This window comes from Centruroides sculpturatus, unplaced genomic scaffold, assembly GCF_000671375.1.
Source record: "Centruroides sculpturatus isolate CEXI.00-Female unplaced genomic scaffold, Cexi_2.0 scaffold1136, whole genome shotgun sequence".
Classification (NCBI taxonomy): Eukaryota; Metazoa; Arthropoda; class Arachnida; order Scorpiones; family Buthidae; genus Centruroides; species Centruroides sculpturatus.
In genome coordinates, this window is record NW_019385375.1 from 49,673 (window position 1) to 73,855 (window position 24,183).

At 32.4% G+C, this 24,183-nt stretch overlaps 1 protein-coding gene across 2 annotated transcripts in view; it reads right to left on the bottom strand.

Moving 5' to 3' along the window:
• LOC111638292 (zinc finger protein 62 homolog) overlaps window positions 1–24,183 on the bottom strand; it is a 32,576-nt gene that overhangs the window by 2,393 nt on the left and 6,000 nt on the right. The window contains exons 2-4 of one of the 2 annotated variants that reach the window (XM_023383980.1): window positions 21,677–21,740; window positions 18,410–19,836; window positions 1,545–2,560 (exon numbers count right to left, since the gene is read on the bottom strand). In XM_023383980.1, the coding sequence (XP_023239748.1) occupies window positions 2,144–2,560; window positions 18,410–19,836; window positions 21,677–21,740 (1,908 nt within the window). In that variant the 3' untranslated portion in view covers window positions 1,545–2,143. Of the gene's footprint in view, window positions 1–1,544; window positions 2,561–18,409; window positions 19,837–21,676; window positions 21,741–24,183 lie in introns of those variants that run through there. The other variant, XM_023383981.1, reaches the window with a different exon arrangement.

The window sequence follows — 24,183 nt, forward strand, 5'->3', positions numbered from 1 at the left end:
TTAACTTTGGTTCGGTTTAACACTTGAGATAGAGATAATTAACTTTCAATGTTTAGTTAGATTATAATTATAATGTAATCTTTAAGTTAAATAATAGCAAAGGTAATTCTACTAATTAATTTATATTAATATATTATATTATAATAATGTAAGGATAGATAATCAGTGGCTAAGTGGCTATCAGTCTTACCAGTTTTCTTATATAGGCTCTACATATCAGTCTGTAGCTATTTATAAGTAATTTAATTATTATTCTTAGTAAAGTAGTGAGTAAGTAATTAGTAGTAGTCTTGTAGTTAGTTATTACTATCACAACCATGAATCACATGCATTCATATTATAATAATGTAAGAACTGATAATCAGTGGCTAAGTGGCTATCAGTTTTACCAGTTTTCTTATATAGGCTCTACATATCAGTCTGTAGCTATTTATAAGTAATTTAATTATTATTCTTAGTAAAATAGTGAGTAAGTAATTAGTAGTAGTCTAGTAGTTAGTTATTACTATCACAACCATGAATCACGTGCATTCACATCATCATATCTCTAAGGGTGCGTTTACTTCTGAGTTAGCAGTGCTAATTCTGATAACCGGATGTGACGTCATTAGCACGTGTATTCGTGCTTGCTTGTCCAATTCGAAAGTGAACACATACGCTAACAAGAAATATGACTGGAAACCGCCATATTTCTTGTTAGCGTATGTGTTCACTTTCGAATTGGACAAGCAAGCACGAATACACGTGCTAATGACGTCACATCCGGTTATCAGAATTAGCACTGCTAACTCAGAAGTAAACGCACCCTNCATTTTGCCTAGTCGTAAGCGTAAGAATAAAATTGGTCAGGTAAATTCTATATCTAAAAGAATAAGAACCGAGACCCCGTGATCTGTGAACTCCGACTTAAGCATCAGAGTAAGAATGGCTTTGTCAAGAGCTGAGGAAGAGCATTAAAACGTCAAGCTCCACTTGAAGCTCCTCTCAATTCTTCAATCTTTATTTTCTCATAAAAATATTCCGTCGTGCTCTGCGGGAGAATTTTCAGTATATTATAAATATAAAAATGAAGGAACAGACTAAAGATACACAGACTGAAAACTCCTTACGCCATATATGTTATTGATTTTAAAGTCACGTGATCAGTTTATACCAATCACAACGCACAGCTGTGCAAAACTCGATTACATGGCACCGCCATACAATTCTTATAGCGTCCTGTCTTCCTGACGTCACGAATGTTTGGGTTAAATTTATTCTTTTATATTTATATTATTCCTAATTACAGATATTTGTAATTAGAATATAAGAAATGAAGAAATAACGATTGTGCATATGAATATATTTATTTTAATACTGTATTAAAACAATTAGTAAAAAACAAAACAAAAAGATAAAAATAAACACGTAGTATAGAGTACGTATTAAAATATTTTAATGATGTTAATACATTTAATTATACATTAAGTTTAAATTAAACAATACTGACATTGTCAGATTGTAATCAATAGATTAACTAAATTATTTTTTCATCAGAAAATTTCCACAAATAATTGATTATTTGCCAGAAATGCTTAATTACAGTCTTGACATCTTTCTTTAGAGATTACATACACAATACATTTATTTCCCTTTATACTAAAGTATTTGTGTTCTTAATGTTAAGTATCTTTAATACACGTTATACTTAAAATTAATAATAAAAATAAGGAAAAGTCCGTTGTTTCATATCTACTAGTACATTTATTATATTAATACAAAGTAAATATAATAATTATTTTAAAATATGTAAATTATTTCGAAGAATCACTGCTCTAAAACCTCCCGACACGTAGAAGTCTGTTCACATGTATTACATTGAAAAAGTAATTGTTTGCGGTGTCTTTCTATACATCAAAATTTTAAATGCAATTTCAGTTGAGTTTCTGTTTTAAATCTGCTTTTACCATTTCTGCAAAAATACGCTTAATTCTGACGAACGAGTTAACGAAACAACTTTTAAAATATTAATAAAATACCTTGTTACACACTTCACAAACGTAATGAAGATTGTCTTCGTTGCGAGTGGCTTCGTGAAATATTTTAATACGTGTTTTTTGGTAAAACGTCAAATGAATTTTTTACAACGAAACGGTTTTTCGTCTTAATGAATTTTCTGGTGATTAATTAAAGTGCTTTTACTTTTAAATTCTTGATTACAAATATTACACTTTTCAATGTGAATTTTCGAATGTTCTTTTAGCGTGGTTTCAGTCTTGAATGGCTTGTTACAAACATAGCATACATACATATTCTCATGTTTAGTGAGACGATGTCTTTTTAAGGCAGCTGTATTGGTGTAATCTTTTTTACATATGTCACAAACATACTTTTTTGTATCGCTATGAATAATGTTATGCTGTTCCAAACAATGTTTTGTCTTAAAATATTTGTTACACATATGACAAGAATATTTGCACTTATTGCTGTACTTACGAATATGCTGTTTTAAACTAGAACTGCGTTTAAAAATTCTATTACATACTTGACAAGTATAATCAAATTGATTATTATGAACAATTTTATGATANAAATTGTCAACGCACGTCATTAAGTCCGACTCTACTGCAGATACACACGACCCCAGTTATCTCTCCATTGTTTCAACCTTCAATCACTAAAATTTAACAGAATCAATCCCTCTAATCAATAAGAATTTCAAAAATATTTCACACGGGATTTATTATGTGTCCCTTTTCATACAGTTTGTAGGAAGAGAAAAAGCTCTAGTTTTCTGTTTTTTGTTTCTTTCACACTGTTTATGGATGTTTATAATAAAAAAGAAACTGCGTCATTTTAACAATAATGTAGGAACTGAACATAATTTGCCAATATGTAGTTCTTATTTTAATTAACCAGTTACTTTCCCGGTTGTTATAACAGAAAGAAACTATGACGATGAGGCAAAAAATGAGTCCCAGATTTTTACACTTTAGGATTTAGAGCACTTTGAAATGCCGAAAAACGCAAAAACAATTCGGGGGTAATTTCTGTATGTATAGATGTTAGTGTGAGGAGGGAGGGGTTCGCACGATTTTGTTTATTCTATTTGAAGAATAATAACGCCTATGTTTTTTGTCTAAAATTTCTGAAATTTTGTAGGTAGATTTGTTTAGTAGGTGTACTGATGCTGTTAAATTTTGGTAGTTAAAAGTCGAGGGGATGAGAAGTTAATGGGAGTAGTATGTATCTCCGGCAGGATCGGCCTTAATGACGATTTTACAGGTTATTAGCATTTGTAATTTTTTATGATACTTATTCCCTCAAAATTTTTGTTTTTACCATTTTATAATATTCAAAACTATAAAAATTTATTATTAATTAAAATATAATAACAGATAATGCGAACAGAAATGTAAATGTTTCCGGGAAAGTCGCGAAACTCGTAGCTGATTTATTTTACTTTAACCTTTTGAATGGAGATAGAGTTAACATAATAAGTTAAATATAACATACCTCTTAATGTTTTCACAATTATCCTCTAAATCGACGATATTTCTTTTTTTCGAATTTTATCCTCTTTTTTTCCTGTATGTGCTTCTGAGGTTTAAAAATTTTTACGACTGTACTGACTCTCTTCTACACAGACAATTTCTTCGAAGGATAGTCAAGGGAACTGCCCTTTATGAGGGTAGCCTTTTTCTTACGCACATGACTCCTTAAATTACAACTGTCAAAACAAGACCGTTACTCTAGCAACACGTGACCGAAGTTGGACTGTTTACATTTTAAAAACATGATTAAATAGGCCTTCTATATACATTCATAGGTGCGTTTTAAAAACGATATGTTAACCATATAACACGTGATTTTATAGCTGCAAACTGTCACGTGTGCTGGACACGTGTCACCAGTGCCGGCCCGTGGCAAGTTTTAGAATGGAGCGAGATCCTATTATGTCGCCCCCCTTGGTTATCCCTAATTTATACCCTTTAATTTTCTTTACCACTGAGGCGCCCCCTAGGACTTAGCGCCTGGAGCGGCTGTTCTGTTCGCCCCCCTATGGTAGGGCCGGCTCTGGCTGTGCACCGCTTTCCTTGTATTTTTTAAACACCATTCCATTCTATTGAAAAATATGAATTATAACTACGGTGACCATATTTTTTTGGGGGAAATAAAGGACATATCGAAGAAAATTAAAAAAATCTTATAAAATTAATAAGTTTATAACATTTANAGGTAAATTATTGTACACAGTGTATTCATTAATTTTCATTTTCATGTAGTAAAGGCTCTATGCCTTCATAAAGGACGTACTTTTCCTTTGTTTAAGGGTAATTGGGCAGTTTATTCTCTGTTATATTCTCAAGTAAACAGTACATACAAGTACAGTACAGTATTTTCTGAGGAAACACTCGTACTTATTTTTTTTAACCCCATTCCCGATAACCCGGCATTTTCACAAACTCGGCCACCCTTCGGTCCACATTAGGCCGAGTTTTCGAGGTTCTACTGTACTAGTTTCTTTTCGTTTCATGAAGTTTTCTTTCTCACGCTTTAGTTGGATCTCCGATTCTTGTTCCAACGTGAAATTCAGGGAATATGGGTTATCTGGATCATTGTTTTCCACTTCCATAATATCCTCTGCCATTGCTGCTGGTTCCACTATATGTATTTACTCGATTCAGCATATTTTTCATCTCCTGGCACATTACATTTTTTTTCGGTATTGTGAAAGAATAATCAGGCTTTCTAACTTTTTGGTCATACTTCTTCGGGTTCTGTATGTAAATCAGCATCCCCGCGACCTCGATAAGACGCCATTCTCTGAGTCTTTTGTGGAGTGCCTCGGAAAGCTAGGCACTCAAGATTGTGTCCTGGCTTTTTAGTTTGTCTAAGATAAATTTCAGGGTTGTGTCAGCAGTTATCAAACTCGACTCTCTTCTGCAGAGAGCTTTTTACGGCCACTTTATAAGTTCGGTTTCGTGGACAAGTCGCGAGGCTGCAGCTCTCCATAGGCTTAAACAGATCGTTCCGTCATGTGATTCACTGACGTCACAACCGACCGTAAACTAGAATTATGCACCAGGACTAGGAGAGGAGTTACTTATTTTATTTAGCGCGAAGACACTTTATTTAGTGAGAGCGGAAAGTCAACTGGCAATTAGATCAGCAGAGGTAAAAGAGCAGGCAGTGTGGTTGGTGTAGAGAGGGGGTGTAGCACGTGCCGCACTGAACGGCAACGTCTCTCTCGCCGCCGTGCGATAGCGCACGTAGAAACGCGGCAACACTGACAACGTAGACTTTTGCGACACTATTTAGAAAGTTAATTGATTATTTGCGGATCCGCAGCGCTGGATCCAGCACCTGATGCTGGATCCAGCAGGCCGAAGAATGCGCTGGATCCAGCTGGATTGCTGGATGAGGGATCCAGCAATTGCAATCCCTAATCCCATGTAATTAGTATATTAGTATATCGCTATTAACCTACTTCGCGTTGAATTTTCATCGATGTTAAGCCTAACAAAAATTTTTTTAAAATAATAATCATCGCTATTGTATCGTTAAAAATTAAAAAATTAAGCTTCATTTAAATACTGGTTCCCTTTCATGGTCGATCCAGTGTTGCCAGCTAAAACACGTAAAAATAATATTAAAGTAGCCAAGACATAGCCAAATATTGTAGCGCCACATCAATAGCAGACATTTGAAATTTGCCAACTAGGACGATCGGTTAATTAACCGAGGTGACTGTTAATCGGGGGTCGGATAATCGAGGCTCTACTGTACCTTGTTACACACTTCACAAACGTAACGAAGATTGTCTTCGTTGCGAGTGGCTTCGTAAAATATTTTAATACATGTTTTTTGGTAAAACGTCGAATGAATTTTTCACAACGAAACGGTTTTTCGTCTTAATGAATTTTCTGGTGATTAATTAAGTTGCGTTTACATTTAAATTCTTGATTACAAATATTACACTTTTCAATGTGAATTTTCGAATGTTCTTTTAGCATGGTTTCAGTCTTGAATGGCTGCTTACAAACATAGCATACATACATATTCTCATGTTTAGTGAGACAATGTCTGGTTAAGGCAGTTGTATTGGTGTAATCTTTTTTACATATGTCACAAACATACTTCTTTGTATCGCTATGAATAATGTTATGCTGTTCCAATAAATGTTTTGTCTTAAAATATTTGTTACACATATGACAAGAATATTTGCACTTATTGCTGTACTTACGAATATGCTGTTTTAAACTAGAACTGCGTTTAAAAATTCTATTACATACTTGACAAGTATAATCAAATTGATTATTATGAACAATTTTATGATATGTTAAATAGTGTTTTGTTTTAAAACGTTTGTTACATATGTCACAAGAATATTTGTATTCGTTGCTGTGTATACGAATATGAAAATTTAAATAAATACTGCTTTTAAAACTTTTGTTACATATTTTACAAGTATGGTTAAATTGGTTATTATGAACTACTTTATGACGTGCCAAATACTGTTTTCTTTTAAATCGTTTGTTACATACCTGACAAACATAGTTACGTTCATCAGTATGAGTTTCGTAATGCGTTTTTAAATGATCTTTCCGTTTATAACTCTTATTGCAAATATCGCATTTGAAAGGACGGTCTTCACTATGCGTTGCTTCATGCTGCAACAACACAGCTTTCCTCTTAAATTCTTTTTCACATATTTTGCAGGCATGTACTTTGTGTATTCTTTTGTGTCTTTCTAAACGGCCCTTACCATATAGAACGCGCTTACCACAAATGTCGCAACACACATTTTTCCCCTTGATATTAGATTTTTTACTATGAATAAGTTTATGCTTTGGCAAATACTGTTTTGTTTTAAAATACTTGTTACATATGTCACAGAAATATTTGTATTCGTCGCTGTGTATATAAATATGCTGTTTTAAATGACAACTTCGTTTAAAACTTTTGTTACATATATGACAAGTATGGTTAAATTTATCATTATGAACTATTTTATGACCTATCAAAGTACCTATGGTTTTAAAACGTTTGTTACATACCTGACAAACATAGTTACGTTCATCAGTATGAGTTTTCTGATGCATTTTTAAATACTCTTTCCATTTAAAACTCTTATTGCAAATATCGCATTTGTAAGGACGGTCTTCACTATGCGTTGCTTCATGACGTAGAAAAATGCACTTCCACTTAAATTTTTTACCACATGTTTTGCAGGAATAAGTTCTGTGTGTTCTCTTGTGTATTTCTAAACGGCCCTTACCATATTGAACGCGCTTATTACAAATATCATTTTTCTGCTTAATATTAGCTTTTCTACCCTTTGTTGAAGATGGCTTCACTCGATCTTCAGATGGCCGCGTACATAAATCCCGATAAGAGATTTTGTTTTGATTTCCAGTTTTATGTTTTTTCATGTGTCTTTGCAAAAGAAAACGCCACAAAAACTTCTTATTGCAAATTGTGCAGAAAAATGGTTTTTTTCCAATATGACAAAACAGATGTGTTTGTAATATGCTCTTATTTGTGAAAGTCTGTTTACATAAATCACACGTAAATTCTTGTTTAGAATGAGATGCAAACATAAACTTGAAGTATTTTCTTTTAATTTTCTCATGAATTTTATTGCAATTTTCACTGGAAGAAGCGTATTTCTTTGTTTTAATATTATATTTAAAATGTTTTTCTTTTTCTGAATTTTGCTGAATATCGTATTCCTGAATTCGCTCTTCCTGCTCCACTGAAAGTTTAAAAAAATATCATATTGAAGTACTATATATGAAGTATTATATTTCTATAAACATAATATAGCTTCAATAGTAAAATACATATATAGTACTTCATATTGAAGTACTATATATGAAGTATTATATTTCTATAAACATAATATAGCTTCAATAGTAAAATATTAGTGCTGTAGTTATATAATTGGTAGCGAATGCTCATATTTTCGTTTAAAAGCAACTCATCATTTGTTGTTTGCACTAAAAATAAAACATTTTACATTCTACAGTCATAAACTGATTACATCAGCTTTAGCTTTTAAATTAGTGTAAAAAATTAAATTGTTTTATTTTATCTGTTTTGTTTATTTTATTTATGTAGTTTGGAACAAAGTACATAAATAAAATAATTGGTTATCATAGAAACGTTTAAAAAATTGTGTGCTTTTAGAGAAGAAAAGAAATCATTAGTGTATCGGGTCGTCAAGAATGAAATTTGTCGAGAAAAAAGGCAAAGTTGGTTGATAACTTACAAATATAAAAAATTATTTCTTTCATCAAATTTTGTACCCATATTGTCTATACACTTTTGCCACTTAAATGGCAGGTCTGGTGAGTATGGAGGATGATGAAGATGTTCCAACTTCAATTCCTGTAGTTTTGCCACAGTAATTTGTGAAGTGTGTAGTCTAGGCGCTCCAGCGTTATCATGCAATAGGATAGGATCGATCTGTTGACCAATCTAGGCTATTTTTCTTTAAGATTTTGCATCATTTCGTCCATTTGGTTGCAGTATATTTCTGCTGTAATCGATTGGCCAGATTTCATAAAATCATAATAAATCACACCTGCGCTACACCACGAAATACTCACCATCAGCTTCTTTTGATGAATATTTCGCTTTGGAGTGTGTTTTAATGATTCAGCCTTGTCCAACCACTGTGCTGAACGTTCGTGATTGTCATATTAGATCCATTCCTCATCACAAATGAATCACATTTATGAAGAGAAAGCAACATGAAGCAAGCTTCCAAACGCTTTTCTTTCAAACGCAAGTTTCCAAACGCTTCCAAAGATTTCGTGTGGAACCCACTTATCCAACTTTTTCACTTTACCCATTTGAGCTAAATGAGTTAATATTGTTTGTTTGCAAACACCAAACTTCAACGATAATTCATAGTGGCACTCTGAGATAAGCAACATTTTTACCTACAAATTTCATCCTTGACCATCTAATAAATGAGAAAGCACCACAGCAAAAGTCTACGGATTTTAAGTAGAGTGGCAAAATCGGCTGATTCTTCAGATTTTTTGAATAAAAATACGATAATTTGAGCGTATGACCATAATATCTGCACAACGTTTTTCAAGAATAATTGCAATAAATATTTACTTATGTCTTAAAATAAGTTATATAGCTTTCGTTTACTTCGATTCAATACATTTCCTTTACTATTATAGCGGATCTATGAACGGAGCAGATAACATGAATTATTATATCACAACTCATCTCATGAATTATTATTTAGTAATTCTGANAATAATGTTATGCTGTTCCAAACAATGTTTTGTCTTAAAATATTTGTTACACATATGACAAGAATATTTGCACTTATTGCTGTACTTACGAATATGCTGTTTTAAACTAGAACTGCGTTTAAAAATTCTATTACATACTTGACAAGTATAATCAAATTGATTATTATGAACAATTTTATGAAGTGTCAAATACTGTTTTGTTTTAAAACGTTTGTTACATATGTCACAAGAATATTTGTATTCGTTGCTGTGTATACGATTATGAAGATTTAAATAAATACTGCTTTTAAAACTTTTGTTACATATTTTACAAGTATGGTTAAATTGGTTATTATGAACTACTTTATGACGTGCCAAATACTCTTTTGTTTTAAATTCTTTGTTACATACCTGACAAACATAGTTACGTTCATCAGTATGAGTTTCGTGATGCGTTTTTAAATGGTCTTTCCGTTTATAACTCTTATTACACATATCGCATTTAAAAGGACGGTCTTCACTATGCGTTGCTTCATGCTGCAACAACACAGCTTTTTTCTTAAATTCTTTTCCACATATTTTGCAGGCATGTACTTTGTGTATTCTCTTGTGTCTTTCTAAACTGCCATTACCATATAGAACGCGCTTACCACCAATGTCGCAATACACGTACTCCTGCTTTATATTAGATTTTCTATAATGAATAAGTTTATGCTTTGGCAAATACTGTTTTGTTTTAAAATATTTGTTACATATGTCACAGGAATATTTGTATTCGTCGCTGTGTATACAAATATGTTGTTTTAAATAACCACTTCGTTTAAAACTTTTGTTACATATATGACAAGTATGGTTAAATTTATCATCATGAACTATTTTATGACCTATCAAAGTACCTTTGGTTTTAAATCGTTTGTTACATACCTGACAAACATAGTTACGTTTATCAGTATGAGTTTCCTGGTGCATTTTTAAATACTCTTTCCATTTAAAACTCTTATTGCAAATATCGCATTTGTAAGGACGGTCTTCATTATGCGTTGCTTCATGACGTAGAAAAATGCATTTCCACTTAAATTTCTTACCACATGTTTTGCAGGCATGAGTTCTGTGTGTTCTCTTGTGTATTTCTAAACGGCCCTTACCATATTGAACGCGCTTATTACAAATATCGTTTTTCTGCTTAATATTAGCTTTTCTACCCTTTGTTGAAGATGGCTTCACTTGATATTCATATGGCCGCATACATAAGTTCCGATGAAAAATTTTGTTTTGATTTCCAGTTTTATGTTTTTTCATGTGTCTTTGCAAATAAAAACGCCACAAAAACTTCTTATTGCAGGTTGTGCAGCAAAATGGTTTTTTTCCAATATGACAAAACAGATGTGTTTGTAATATTCTCTTATTTGTGAAAGTCTGTTTACATAAATCACACGTAAATTCCTGTTTAGAATGAGATGCAAACATAAACTTGAAGTATTTTCTTTTAATTTTCTCATGAATTTTATTGCAATTTTCACTGGAAGAAGCGTATTTCTTTGTTTTAATATTATATTTAAAATGTTTTTCTTTTTCTGAATTTTGCTGAATATCGTATTCCTGAATTCGCTCTTCCTGCTCCACTGAAAGTTTAAAAAAATATCATATTGAAGTACTATATATGAAGTATTATATTTCTATAAACATAATATANCAATTATTTAAAAATAGTATAATTAATGCAAAAAATTCGATACAAAATTAATATTATGTGAGGACCAAGAGTTTATACAGTATTTACTCGCATATATGACGAGGTTTTTGTCCATTTTTTACTTTTTCAAAGGATTTTTTCGTTTTTGTATAATTTTTGTAATTGTATTGGCATATTTTACCGGGTTTTTACCTTATTTTGTTTAAAAACTATTTTACCTGCGTCGTTTAAACGTTCTTGTGTATTGTCATGAGTAAAGATAAATAGCAATAGGAAAAGCAAAGTTTTTGAATTGAATTCCAAAATTACACAAGAGCCCAATACAGTATAAGTTGTAATTCATTCTCATGTGTATACAAATGATTATTTGGAAATTCGAAGAAACTCGTAAGTGAATCGACGAAGAATTGAAGATTTTTCGTTGAAGATTAAAATGCCAGTAATTTTTACGGGAGAAAGTGTGCATTTATCTGCATTTGATATTTTATTTCTTATTAAACGAAATAAAATTAGAATTGCATTAATAAATCTAATTTTCTTTATTTCGATCTTTAAGATCACACCTCGTCCTACACGCGAGATCGTCTTATATTCGAGTAAATACTGTAATTAACTTTTAACAAAAGTTTGTTCTATTTGTTCGATATTTTCCCCGATTTTTGTAAAACGAAATTAAAGGAAAAACTGGAAATTATGAAACGCAATGCACTTTGACACTCGTTTTAAAACAGTTCAGGAAAAGATTGTCAGTGACCCCAACCTTTCCCTACGGTCATCGTCCAATACTCTACCTCCAGTGCCCCGTCTTCCACTTGTTATTTTTCCTCCCCCTAGATTTACTAGCAAACGAATGTTAATAGAAATCGTAATCTTTATCGACAAATATTCATCGAGGAATAAGCGTATTTTGTACACGAGTTCTTCCTCGATCCAAGAAAATATCTCTAATCCATATCTTAGATAAAATTTTTTAGTTAAATAAAGCCGTACAAAACAGAATTTGTAAATACGTGGATACTGACAGTGTCGGTATCGATCGTCATCTTGAATACTGTACGCAAGCGCCGAAATGTAATTAGCTTGCCGCTTGTGTAGTTGTGCAGTCGCGCGGCGAAAATGCCGCTTTTCGTTGCCGCTGCACACCCTGGACATACATATGACTCCAATTAACGCTCCATCCCGTCGATCTTAAATCATCGATATTTAATAGCATCAATGCCCCTAATGAAGGAGAGAAGACCTAGAGTAGACCCAGGAAAAGTTGGATGAACAAAATATCTGAAGACCTAAGAAAAAGGACTGACGATGTAACAACGGTGTTTGCCAGACGAGTGATAAAAACGAGGTGGATTCTAGAAACAATATTTGTTAATCATATATCACGTAGCTTTCGTAGCTACAAACTATGACGTGAGTTAGTGACGCGCTACTTCTTGACTCTCTTCTATTAATTTTGATTGTGTATTCCCTTTTTTACTACTACAACGCGAACAAAAAAAACTGAGTTTACTTGCCTGTCTTTGTTAGGACTTTCATACTATGACCGACTGGTCTGACTGGTCCGACTCCAAAATGTGTTGACATGGCAACAGCAGCAGATTGTCAGAAGGGTCGTTCCAGTAGGTCAAATTTAACGGAAGAAACTCCAGTGGTGAGACGTTTCCAGTACACCTGGCTGACACTTTTCAGCTATAAAATCAAGTGTTATATGGTTAATACCAGTGCCGTAACTAGGCAGGTGCAACAGGTGCACCCGCACAAGGTTCACTTGCAAGAGGAGCCCAAAATGCATGTATTTGTTTTATTACTTTCCCAAACCTAATTAATTAAGGGGCCTAAATGCAAATTCCTGCACAGGGCACAGAATGGCTAGTTACGGCACTGGTTAATACTATTGTTTTTAAAACGAATTTATTAATGTTTACATTAAGAAAGTAAAAATGAAATATGCCTATTTAATCACATTTTTTAAATCTGAAAACTTTCTGGTTTACTTTATACTATTATAGGCAACCTGATAATTCAACGTTAAAATTAAAAAAAAAACATAATTAAAATAAAAAGCAGGAAAATTTATAAAATAAATAAAGTTAGAGGACAGAGCAGTGAAATAAAGGACTGTCCTCTTAAATAAAGGACGTATGGTCACCGTAATTATAACCACCATATACTGTAATAATGTATGATTTGATGTATGCGATAAATAACTAATAATTCTGGTCTGCTTTTAAATGGCCTAATCTCTTTCATGTCATAAAAAAACTGTATAATATTTATTTACATCAAGACATTAAACATCTTATCTTGCATCTGATTAATATTTATCATCATAATATATATTATGATAGAATCATTGTCGTTAGCCAGCGGTTTTACTTTTCTTGTCAGCGGTTTTTCATATAGTCAATAATAGTAATAAGTCGTTTCTAATTACAATAAAAATACCATAGTATTTTATGATCTATTACGTGATCTCTCTAAAGTTCAGCGAATTCTTCAGAAAAAGAATTAGTTATCAGGAAACGGGTCAAAGATCAGTAGTCACGTGACCGAAAGCACCGCCAAATGTCACGTGACATGCTTCGTACTCGTCCACCGTCCGATGTGCCGTTCCGCGACGAAAACAAGCTTAAGCAACTGCGTCATCGGACGACGTACACTCAGTGAGTATGCCTAGAATTTTTTGTTTATGGCATATTTTATATGGATTATTCCCAAAAATTTATACGTGTTTTGGAAATGTTCGAGTCAAATTAGTTTAAAATCGATTAATTTTATACAAGAAAACCTTTCAAACAGCCGTACCCCTAAACTAAACAAGTGCCCTTTTAATTTAATACGAACACAGTGAACATAACGTCAAATTTCATTGTAAAGAGACGAAATGACTTTTACTTTGAATCGAAAGTAACGTAGCTCAGTTTAAAGCTCGTGGGACCATTATTTATACAAATATACTATTTAAAAAATTTTTTTCTATTTCCCACTTTATATTTTACCATTTTAGTTGTTTTTCTCGTCTTTAAAGCAACACCGCGATCTTATATAAAAGAAATTTTCACTCACCTCTAAAGATTCCGATTTAATTGTTTTATAACATTTGACATCCGTATTAAATTTTCTCTTAAAATTTTTAAAATCAACTTCAAAATTTTGTTCGGTTTGTTCAATTGTAAAGTCCGAATATTTCGTTTCTAACTCTTATTTTATCTTTATTTTCTCTATTTACGATATTCTCGTAAGTCAACGATCTGTATTCAATGAAATAATTAATAAATTAATAAATGTTCATTCGAAATTTAGAGCAAGCAATACAGAAAGACCAGCAAACTCATTACTATTGTTCATGTTGTAGCAGTAAACAAGGGGTGCACTTTCAGGGTCAACGGAAGAAACTGGAGTTGTGCACGTGTCTAGCACACGTGACACTTTGCCGCTACAAAATCACTTCTTATACGGCTAATAGTGTTGTTCTTATAACGTACCTATAAATGTTTATAGTAAGAAACTAAAAATAAAATATTTAATGAAATTCTTAAAACCTAGAAGCTTTCCGGTTTACATTATACTTGGTACAGGGGCCTAGGGCTTATTGAATTATAACAGGGCCCAGTTTTAGTTAAAATTAGAATTTTTTAAATTGGGGATTGAAATTTATTTTGAATAACATCAAAATTAGAGTTGAAATATATATATTTATGAAATGTTAATAGAAGCGCATTAAAACTTAGGAGAATAATTTAATTTATGTGCCCCTTAACACTTCGGGGCACAGAACTTGAGTTTTATTAATCCCTATGTAGATTTGCCACTCACTACGTAGCCTGATAGTTCAATGTTAACTCTCTCATAATTAAAAGATAAAATTTAAAAAAAAAAGTTATAAATCAGGTAAATTTTATAAAATAAATAAATAAAACTACTAAAAAATGAAAATAAATATAAATTTAATTATGTTTTAGGCGAAACAGCACTAAAATCATTTTTAATAGTTACGCGGAAAGAAACGACAGTTGCAATTATTTAAAAATAGTATAATTAATGCAAAAAATTCGATACAAAATTAATATTATGTGAGGACCAAGAGTTTATACAGTATTTACTCGCATATATGACGAGGTTTTTGTCCATTTTTTACTTTTTCAAAGGATTTTTTCGTTTTTGTATAATTTTTGTAATTGTATTGGCATATTTTACCGGGTTTTTACCTTATTTTGTTTAAAAACTATTTTACCTGCGTCGTTTAAACGTTCTTGTGTATTGTCATGAGTAAAGATAAATAGCAATAGGAAAAGCAAAGTTTTTGAATTGAATTCCAAAATTACACAAGAGCCCAATACAGTATAAGTTGTAATTCATTCTCATGTGTATACAAATGATTATTTGGAAATTCGAAGAAACTCGTAAGTGAATCGACGAAGAATTGAAGATTTTTCGTTGAAGATTAAAATGCCAGTAATTTTTACGGGAGAAAGTGTGCATTTATCTGCATTTGATATTTTATTTCTTATTAAACGAAATAAAATTAGAATTGCATTAATAAATCTAATTTTCTTTATTTCGATCTTTAAGATCACACCTCGTCCTACACGCGAGATCGTCTTATATTCGAGTAAATACTGTAATTAACTTTTAACAAAAGTTTGTTCTATTTGTTCGATATTTTCCCCGATTTTTGTAAAACGAAATTAAAGGAAAAACTGGAAATTATGAAACGCAATGCACTTTGACACTCGTTTTAAAACAGTTCAGGAAAAGATTGTCAGTGACCCCAACCTTTCCCTACGGTCATCGTCCAATACTCTACCTCCAGTGCCCCGTCTTCCACTTGTTATTTTTCCTCCCCCTAGATTTACTAGCAAACGAATGTTAATAGAAATCGTAATCTTTATCGACAAATATTCATCGAGGAATAAGCGTATTTTGTACACGAGTTCTTCCTCGATCCAAGAAAATATCTCTAATCCATATCTTAGATAAAATTTTTTAGTTAAATAAAGCCGTACAAAACAGAATTTGTAAATACGTGGATACTGACAGTGTCGGTATCGATCGTCATCTTGAATACTGTACGCAAGCGCCGAAATGTAATTAGCTTGCCGCTTGTGTAGTTGTGCAGTCGCGCGGCGAAAATGCCGCTTTTCGTTGCCGCTGCACACCCTGGACATACATATGACTCCAATTAACGCTCCATCCCGTCGATCTTAAATCATCGATATTTAATAGCATCAATGCCCCTAATGAAGGAGAGAAGACCTAGAGTAGACCCAGGAAAAGTTGGATGAACAAAATATCTGAAGACCTAAGAAAAAGGACTGACGATGTAACAACGGTGTTTGCCAGACGAGTGATAAAAACGAGGTGGATTCTAGAAACAATATTTGTTAATCATATATCACGTAGCTTTCGTAGCTACAAACTATGACGTGAGTTAGTGACGCGCTACTTCTTGACTCTCTTCTATTAATTTTGATTGTGTATTCCCTTTTTTACTACTACAACGCGAACAAAAAAAACTGAGTTTACTTGCCTGTCTTTGTTAGGACTTTCATACTATGACCGACTGGTCTGACTGGTCCGACTCCAAAATGTGTTGACATGGCAACAGCAGCAGATTGTCAGAAGGGTCGTTCCAGTAGGTCAAATTTAACGGAAGAAACTCCAGTGGTGAGACGTTTCCAGTACACCTGGCTGACACTTTTCAGCTATAAAATCAAGTGTTATATGGTTAATACCAGTGCCGTAACTAGGCAGGTGCAACAGGTGCACCCGCACAAGGTTCACTTGCAAGAGGAGCCCAAAATGCATGTATTTGTTTTATTACTTTCCCAAACCTAATTAATTAAGGGGCCTAAATGCAAATTCCTGCACAGGGCACAGAATGGCTAGTTACGGCACTGGTTAATACTATTGTTTTTAAAACGAATTTATTAATGTTTACATTAAGAAAGTAAAAATGAAATATGCCTATTTAATCACATTTTTTAAATCTGAAAACTTTCTGGTTTACTTTATACTATTATAGGCAACCTGATAATTCAACGTTAAAATTAAAAAAAAAACATAATTAAAATAAAAAGCAGGAAAATTTATAAAATAAATAAATTAAATTACGAAGAAAAAAAATGAAAATAAATTTAAATTTGATTATCTTTTCTGCGAAACAACAGTAAAATAATTTTCATAGTTATGTGGGAAAAAAAGAGTTACAATTAATTAAAAGCACAGTTAATGCAGTATTAATTTCAGCGAGAATCCAAAGCTCATAGTTTACTTTTAACAAAATTTTGTTATATTTGTTCGATATTCTATTTATAAAACATACGAAATTGGATTAGGAACTTTCTTTTCTTTTAAAGTGTGATAACACCAGTTCCTTCAGATTCGATTGTTCAAGTGTGAGATTTTGCACCAATCAATGTCAAGTTATACCCAAGTACCTAATTGTCCGCTAATTCATTCTTTCTTGTATGAACAAGGCACGGAAATATTGTTAGAAAAACTTTTTAAACAAACTCACACTTTATATCTTTACCGTACATTGTTCTCCAAATGCTGAAACCATTAAAGTGAATGTTTCTTTACACCCGTTTTAATACAGGAAAGGGAAAAGTTGTCAGTAACCACAACTTTTGCTTACGGTCACCATTCAGTACCCAACCTTCATTTCCCCTTGCCTCTTTTCGCTTTTCTACATTTACTCGCCACTCAAAGGGGGGCGATAGGGTCAACTTCTCTGTGCTAATCAGTTCAACATTCCAAGAGAAATAATTCGAAGACGAAGAGAAATATCGCCGATTTACAAAATAATTGTGAAAACATTAAAAGGTATATTATATTTAAGTTATTATGTAAACTCTCTCTCTCTCTCTCTGTCCCCATTCGAAAGGGAAATTCGACTGTAGGATAAACCAGCAACGAGTTGCGCTACTTTCTACGTTTACATTACTTTTTCTAAAATTTTAAAATAAACTTTGTCTGACTGCGAGGAAAAATGTTACGATTTTAATGCAAGATATGTCAGTCGAACCCGAAAGGATCCATTGTCTACATATAAAAACTATGAAACAGTATGCTGTCCCGGTGTGGCAAGAGGCGCTTAATAAACAACATATTCGCCGCAAGCTTGCCTTCACCCAGAGAAAATTCACCATCAGGATATGCAAAACCTACAGAACGGCTCCTTCCAATGAACTTCTGGTCATTAGTCACTAGTAATTAGTGAGACAGTGTCTCCAGGACCCTTTATCATGTCATTAGATTTAGATTTATTTAATTTTATTTACTACTNTGTATCGCTATGAATAATGTTATGCTGTTCCAATAAATGTTTTGTCTTAAAATATTTGTTACACATATGACAAGAATATTTGCACTTATTGCTGTACTTACGAATATGCTGTTTTAAACTAGAACTGCGTTTAAAAATTCTATTACATACTTGACAAGTATAATCAAATTGATTATTATGAACAATTTTATGATATGTTAAATAGTGTTTTGTTTTAAAACGTTTGTTACATATGTCACAAGAATATTTGTATTCGTTGCTGTGTATACGAATATGAAAATTTAAATAAATACTGCTTTTAAAACTTTTGTTACATATTTTACAAGTATGGTTAAATTGGTTATTATGAACTACTTTATGACGTGCCAAATACTGTTTTCTTTTAAATCGTTTGTTACATACCTGACAAACATAGTTACGTTCATCAGTATGAGTTTCGTAATGCGTTTTTAAATGATCTTTCCGTTTATAACTCTTATTGCAAATATCGCATTTGAAAGGACGGTCTTCACTATGCGTTGCTTCATGCTGCAACAACACAGCTTTCCTCTTAAATTCTTTTTCACATATTTTGCAGGCATGTACTTTGTGTATTCTGTTGTGTCTTTCTAAACGGCCCTTACCATATAGAACGCGCTTACCACAAATGTCGCAACACACATTTTTCCCCTTGATATTAGATTTTTTACTATGAATAAGTTTATGCTTTGGCAAATACTGTTTTGTTTTAAAATACTTGTTACATATGTCACAGAAATATTTGTATTCGTCGCTGTGTATATAAATATGCTGTTTTAAATGACAACTTCGTTTAAAACTTTTGTTACATATATGACAAGTATGGTTAAATTTATCATTATGAACTATTTTATGACCTATCAAAGTACCTATGGTTTTAAAACGTTTGTTACATACCTGACAAACATAGTTACGTTCATCAGTATGAGTTTTCTGATGCATTTTTAAATACTCTTTCCATTTAAAACTCTTATTGCAAATATCGCATTTGTAAGGACGGTCTTCACTATGCGTTGCTTCATGACGTAGAAAAATGCACTTCCACTTAAATTTTTTACCACATGTTTTGCAGGAATAAGTTCTGTGTGTTCTCTTGTGTATTTCTAAACGGCCCTTACCATATTGAACGCGCTTATTACAAATATCATTTTTCTGCTTAATATTAGCTTTTCTACCCTTTGTTGAAGATGGCTTCACTCGATCTTCAGATGGCCGCGTACATAAATCCCGATAAGAGATTTTGTTTTGATTTCCAGTTTTATGTTTTTTCATGTGTCTTTGCAAAAGAAAACGCCACAAAAACTTCTTATTGCAAATTGTGCAGAAAAATGGTTTTTTTCCAATATGACAAAACAGATGTGTTTGTAATATGCTCTTATTTGTGAAAGTCTGTTTACATAAATCACACGTAAATTCTTGTTTAGAATGAGATGCAAACATAAACTTGAAGTATTTTCTTTTAATTTTCTCATGAATTTTATTGCAATTTTCACTGGAAGAAGCGTATTTCTTTGTTTTAATATTATATTTAAAATGTTTTTCTTTTTCTGAATTTTGCTGAATATCGTATTCCTGAATTCGCTCTTCCTGCTCCACTGAAAGTTTAAAAAAATATCATATTGAAGTACTATATATGAAGTATTATATTTCTATAAACATAATATAGCTTCAATAGTAAAATATTAGTGCTGTAGTTATATAATTGGTAGCGAATGCTCATATTTTTGTTTAAAAGCAACTCATCATTTGTTGTTTGCACTAAAAATAAAACATTTTGCATTTTACAGTCATAAACTGATTAAATCAGCTTTAGCTTTTAAATGAGTGTAAGAAATTAAATCGTTTCACTTTATCTGTTTTGTTTATTTTATTTATGTAGTTTGTTCCTGTGGTTATCATAGAAACGTTTAACAAATTGTGTGCTTTTAGAGAAGAAAAGAAATCATTAGTGTATCGGGTCGTCAAGGATGAAATTTGTGGGGAAAAAAGGCAAAGTTGGTTGATAACTTACAAATATAAAAAATTATTCCTTTCATCAAATTATGTACCCATATTGTCTATACACTTTTGCCACTTAAACGGCAGGTTGTTCAGGCCGGTGGTATAAAACCCTGGAGAACGAGAGTCAATGAATTTCTAAAAAGCCAGTTTTACAGCATTGTCGAAATTAAAATGTTTTTCTTTTAAAGAGTTGTCCAAATTGCGGATGAGGTGGTAGTCAGTGGGGGCTAGGTCTAATGAGTATGGAGGATGATGAAGATGTTCCAACTCCAATTCCTGTAGTTTTGCCACTGTCATTACACACAGCAGTGTGTAGTCTAGGCGCTCCAGCGTTATCATGCAATAAGATAGGATCGATCTGTTGACCGATCTGTTGACCAATTTAGGCCATTTTTCTTTATGTTTTTGCATCATTTCGTCTATTTGGTTGCAGTATATTTCTGCTGTGATCGATTGGCCAGATTTCATAAAATCATAATGGATCACACCTGCGCTACACAACGAAACACTCACCATCAGCTTCTTTTGATGAATATTTCGCTTTGGAGTGTGTTTTAATGATTGATCCTTGTCCAACCACTGTGCTGAACGTTCATGATTGTCATATTAGATCCAATTCTCATCACAAATGAATCACATTTATGAAGAGAAAGCAACATGAAGCAAGCTTCCAAACGCTTTTCTTTCAAACGCAAGTTTCCAAACGCTTCCAAAGATTTCGTGTGGAACCCACTTATCCAACTTTTTCACTTTACCTATTTGAGCTAAATGAGTTAATATTGTTTGTTTGCAAAACCAAACTTCAACGATAATTCATAGGCACTCTGAGATAAGCAACATTATTACCTACAAATTTCATCCTTGACGACCTAATAAATGAGAAAGCACCACAGCAAAAGTCTACGGATTTTAAGTAGAGAGGCAAAATCGGCTGATTCTTCAGATTTTTTGAATAAAAATACGATAATTTGAGCGTATGACCATAATATCTGCACAACGTTTTTCAAGAATATTTGTTGCAAATATTCTTGAGAAACATAAGTAAAGATTTGCAACGTGTTTTCTAACACGTTGCGTGTTAGAAAACACGTTGCAAATATTTACTTATGTCTTAAAATAAGTTATATTACCTTCGTTTACTTCGATTCAATACATCCTCTTTACTATCTCAGTGGATCCATGAACAAAGCAGATAACATGAATTATTATATCACAACTCATCTCATGAATTGTTATTTAGTAATTCTGATCATCCCAAAAGATTTTTATTAATTTCAAAAGTTATATTAATTTAATACATTTAGGTACTTACTTATAATTCTTAAATATCTAATCCCAGTTAAGAGTATGACAGTTGAAACTTGAATGCAGTTCTTCAGCTGCCCTCTAAATAATACTAATAAAAAAGTTTGAACAAAGTAACATGTTACTTACTTTGGATGTTCATTTCATTCCTGTTAAAATTTACTTCCGCAGTGAAAAATTCATTGTTGACAGGCTAAACAATTCGCAAAACAATACATGATAACTACGAATAATCACTTATGATATATAAAGCAGTAACGAGTTGCTTAACTTTCCCGGCATTTTAAAATTTTGGTGGCTGTCTGTAATGAAACGTTTTTTAAATAAAATTTGATATTTTTANACAAAATAATTGTGAAAATATTAAAAGGTATATTATATTTAAGTTATTATGTAAACTCTCTCTCTCTCTCTCTGTCCCCATTCGAAAGGGAAATTCGACTGTAGGATAAACCAGCAACGAGTTGCGCTACTTTCTACGTTTACATTACTTTTTCTAAAATTTTAAAATAAACTTTGTCTGACTGCGAGGAAAAATGTTACGATTTTAATGCAAGATATGTCAGTCGAACCCGAAAGGATCCATTGTCTACATATAAAAACTATGAAACAGTATGCTGTCCCGGTGTGGCAAGAGGCGCTTAATAAACAACATATTCGCCGCAAGCTTGCCTTCACCCAGAGAAAATTCACCATCAGGATATGCAAAACCTACAGAACGGCTCCTTCCAATGAACTTCTGGTCATTAGTCACTAGTAATTAGTGAGACAGTGTCTCCAGGACCCTTTATCATGCCATTAGATTTATATTTATTTAATTTTGTTTATTATTTATTGGTTATCATTTGCAGCAGTTACTTGATTTTACTTGTGATATTAACTGGGTTAAAATTTGTAAATTTTAAATCTGTAAAATTTCGTTATACACAGTCTGCTTGACTGTCTTTCTTTAATCTCGAGAACAGAGTTACGTAGGTGAAAATCAGTAACTTATCATTAGGAGGCCCGATTAAGCGTAGTCTCGTGACTTTTTAAATGAAAATATAATAAAAAATTACAGCGAATATAAACGATTTTTAAATCTGGATCACTATGAATAATTATAATAATACAATTGAGTCGTTTGCCCTATTCGAATCGTTAATAAAGACAAATAAAGACTGTCGCGTTAGAAGTTCATGGGAACAGACAAAAATTTGATTTAAAGGGCCCCGCGTGAAGTATTAAATTCAGATATTTTCCTTCGAAAACTGAAAGGGCAGGGAGTGTGGTTGATCTCTAGTGGACGTTCGTTTCTTTCATTAAATTTTATACTGTTTATCCATTTTATTATAATTATTTTATAATTTATTGTATGTTTTGTTTATACTTATAGTATCTATCATTCATAAAGTTATGACGGTTATTAAGAAGGGTCAAGTTTTGTTCGACGTTCGAATTGAGTTTGATTCTTGACTGCTGCACTATGTGAAACAGTCTCCTCAGCATGCTGGAACGTTTCTACAGTGTAAAAGTTTGCATCTAGACTACTACTAATTACTTACTCACTACTTTACTAACACTAATAAATAAATTACTTATAAATAACTACAGACTGATATGTAGAGTCTATATAAAAAAAACTGGTAAGAATGATAGCCACTCAGCCACTAAATATCCATCCTTACATTATTATAATATAATATATTAATATAAATTAATTATTAGAATTACCTTTGCTATTATTTAACTTAAAGATTACACCATAATTATAATCTAACTAAACATTTAAAGTTAATTATCTCTATCTGAAGTGTTAAACCTAGCCAAAGTTAAATTTACTATCTAAATGTGTAAGAAGTTTTACTGATTTATAGTAACCAGTCTAAATAATAAAAATTTCTTAAGTATTTAAAAAGAAATGTTTTATTTTTTTAAATAAACCATAAATTTCTGGGTAGATAACACTTTTTTTGCACCAAAAATACATCTGTGCTGGATCCAGCTGGAATGTTGTTGGTCCAGAAAAATTTAGCTGGGTTGAAAACACCGTTGGATTACAATCCTTAGTTACCCTACATAAAATTCATCTTTGTTTTATCAAAGTGGAATTAAAAAGACTCGCTATTTTGCCTAGGGGTAAGCGTAAGAGTAAAATTGGTCAGGTAAATTCTATATCTAAAAGAATAAGAACAGAGACTCCGAGATCTGTAAACTCCGACTTAAGCAACATAGAATGGCTTTGTCAAGAGCTGAGGAAGTGCATTAAAACGTCAAGCTCCACTTGAAGCTCCTCTCAATTCTTCAATCTTTATTTTCTCATAAAAATATTCCGTTGTACTTGGCGGAAGAATTTCCATTATATCTGTATATATATATGGACGTGTGTGTCCCTATATTTCACTTTTCCGCCAAAACTACACATCGCACATGAATGGTGTTTGTATGTGGTAGTAACCCCAAGTCTCCATTCGTGCACTGTGGTGGTTGCGTCTCGATAGCTATAAGGGTGCGGGAGATATGGGGCTGAAAGTGGTTGAAAGTGGTTTTCTATTTCGAATTTGTTCGAATTTAATTCGAACATAAAATTCGAATATTGGTTCCATTATAGAACGATTGTAAACGTTCCAGAAACGTTGAAAATAGTTCGTTTGACT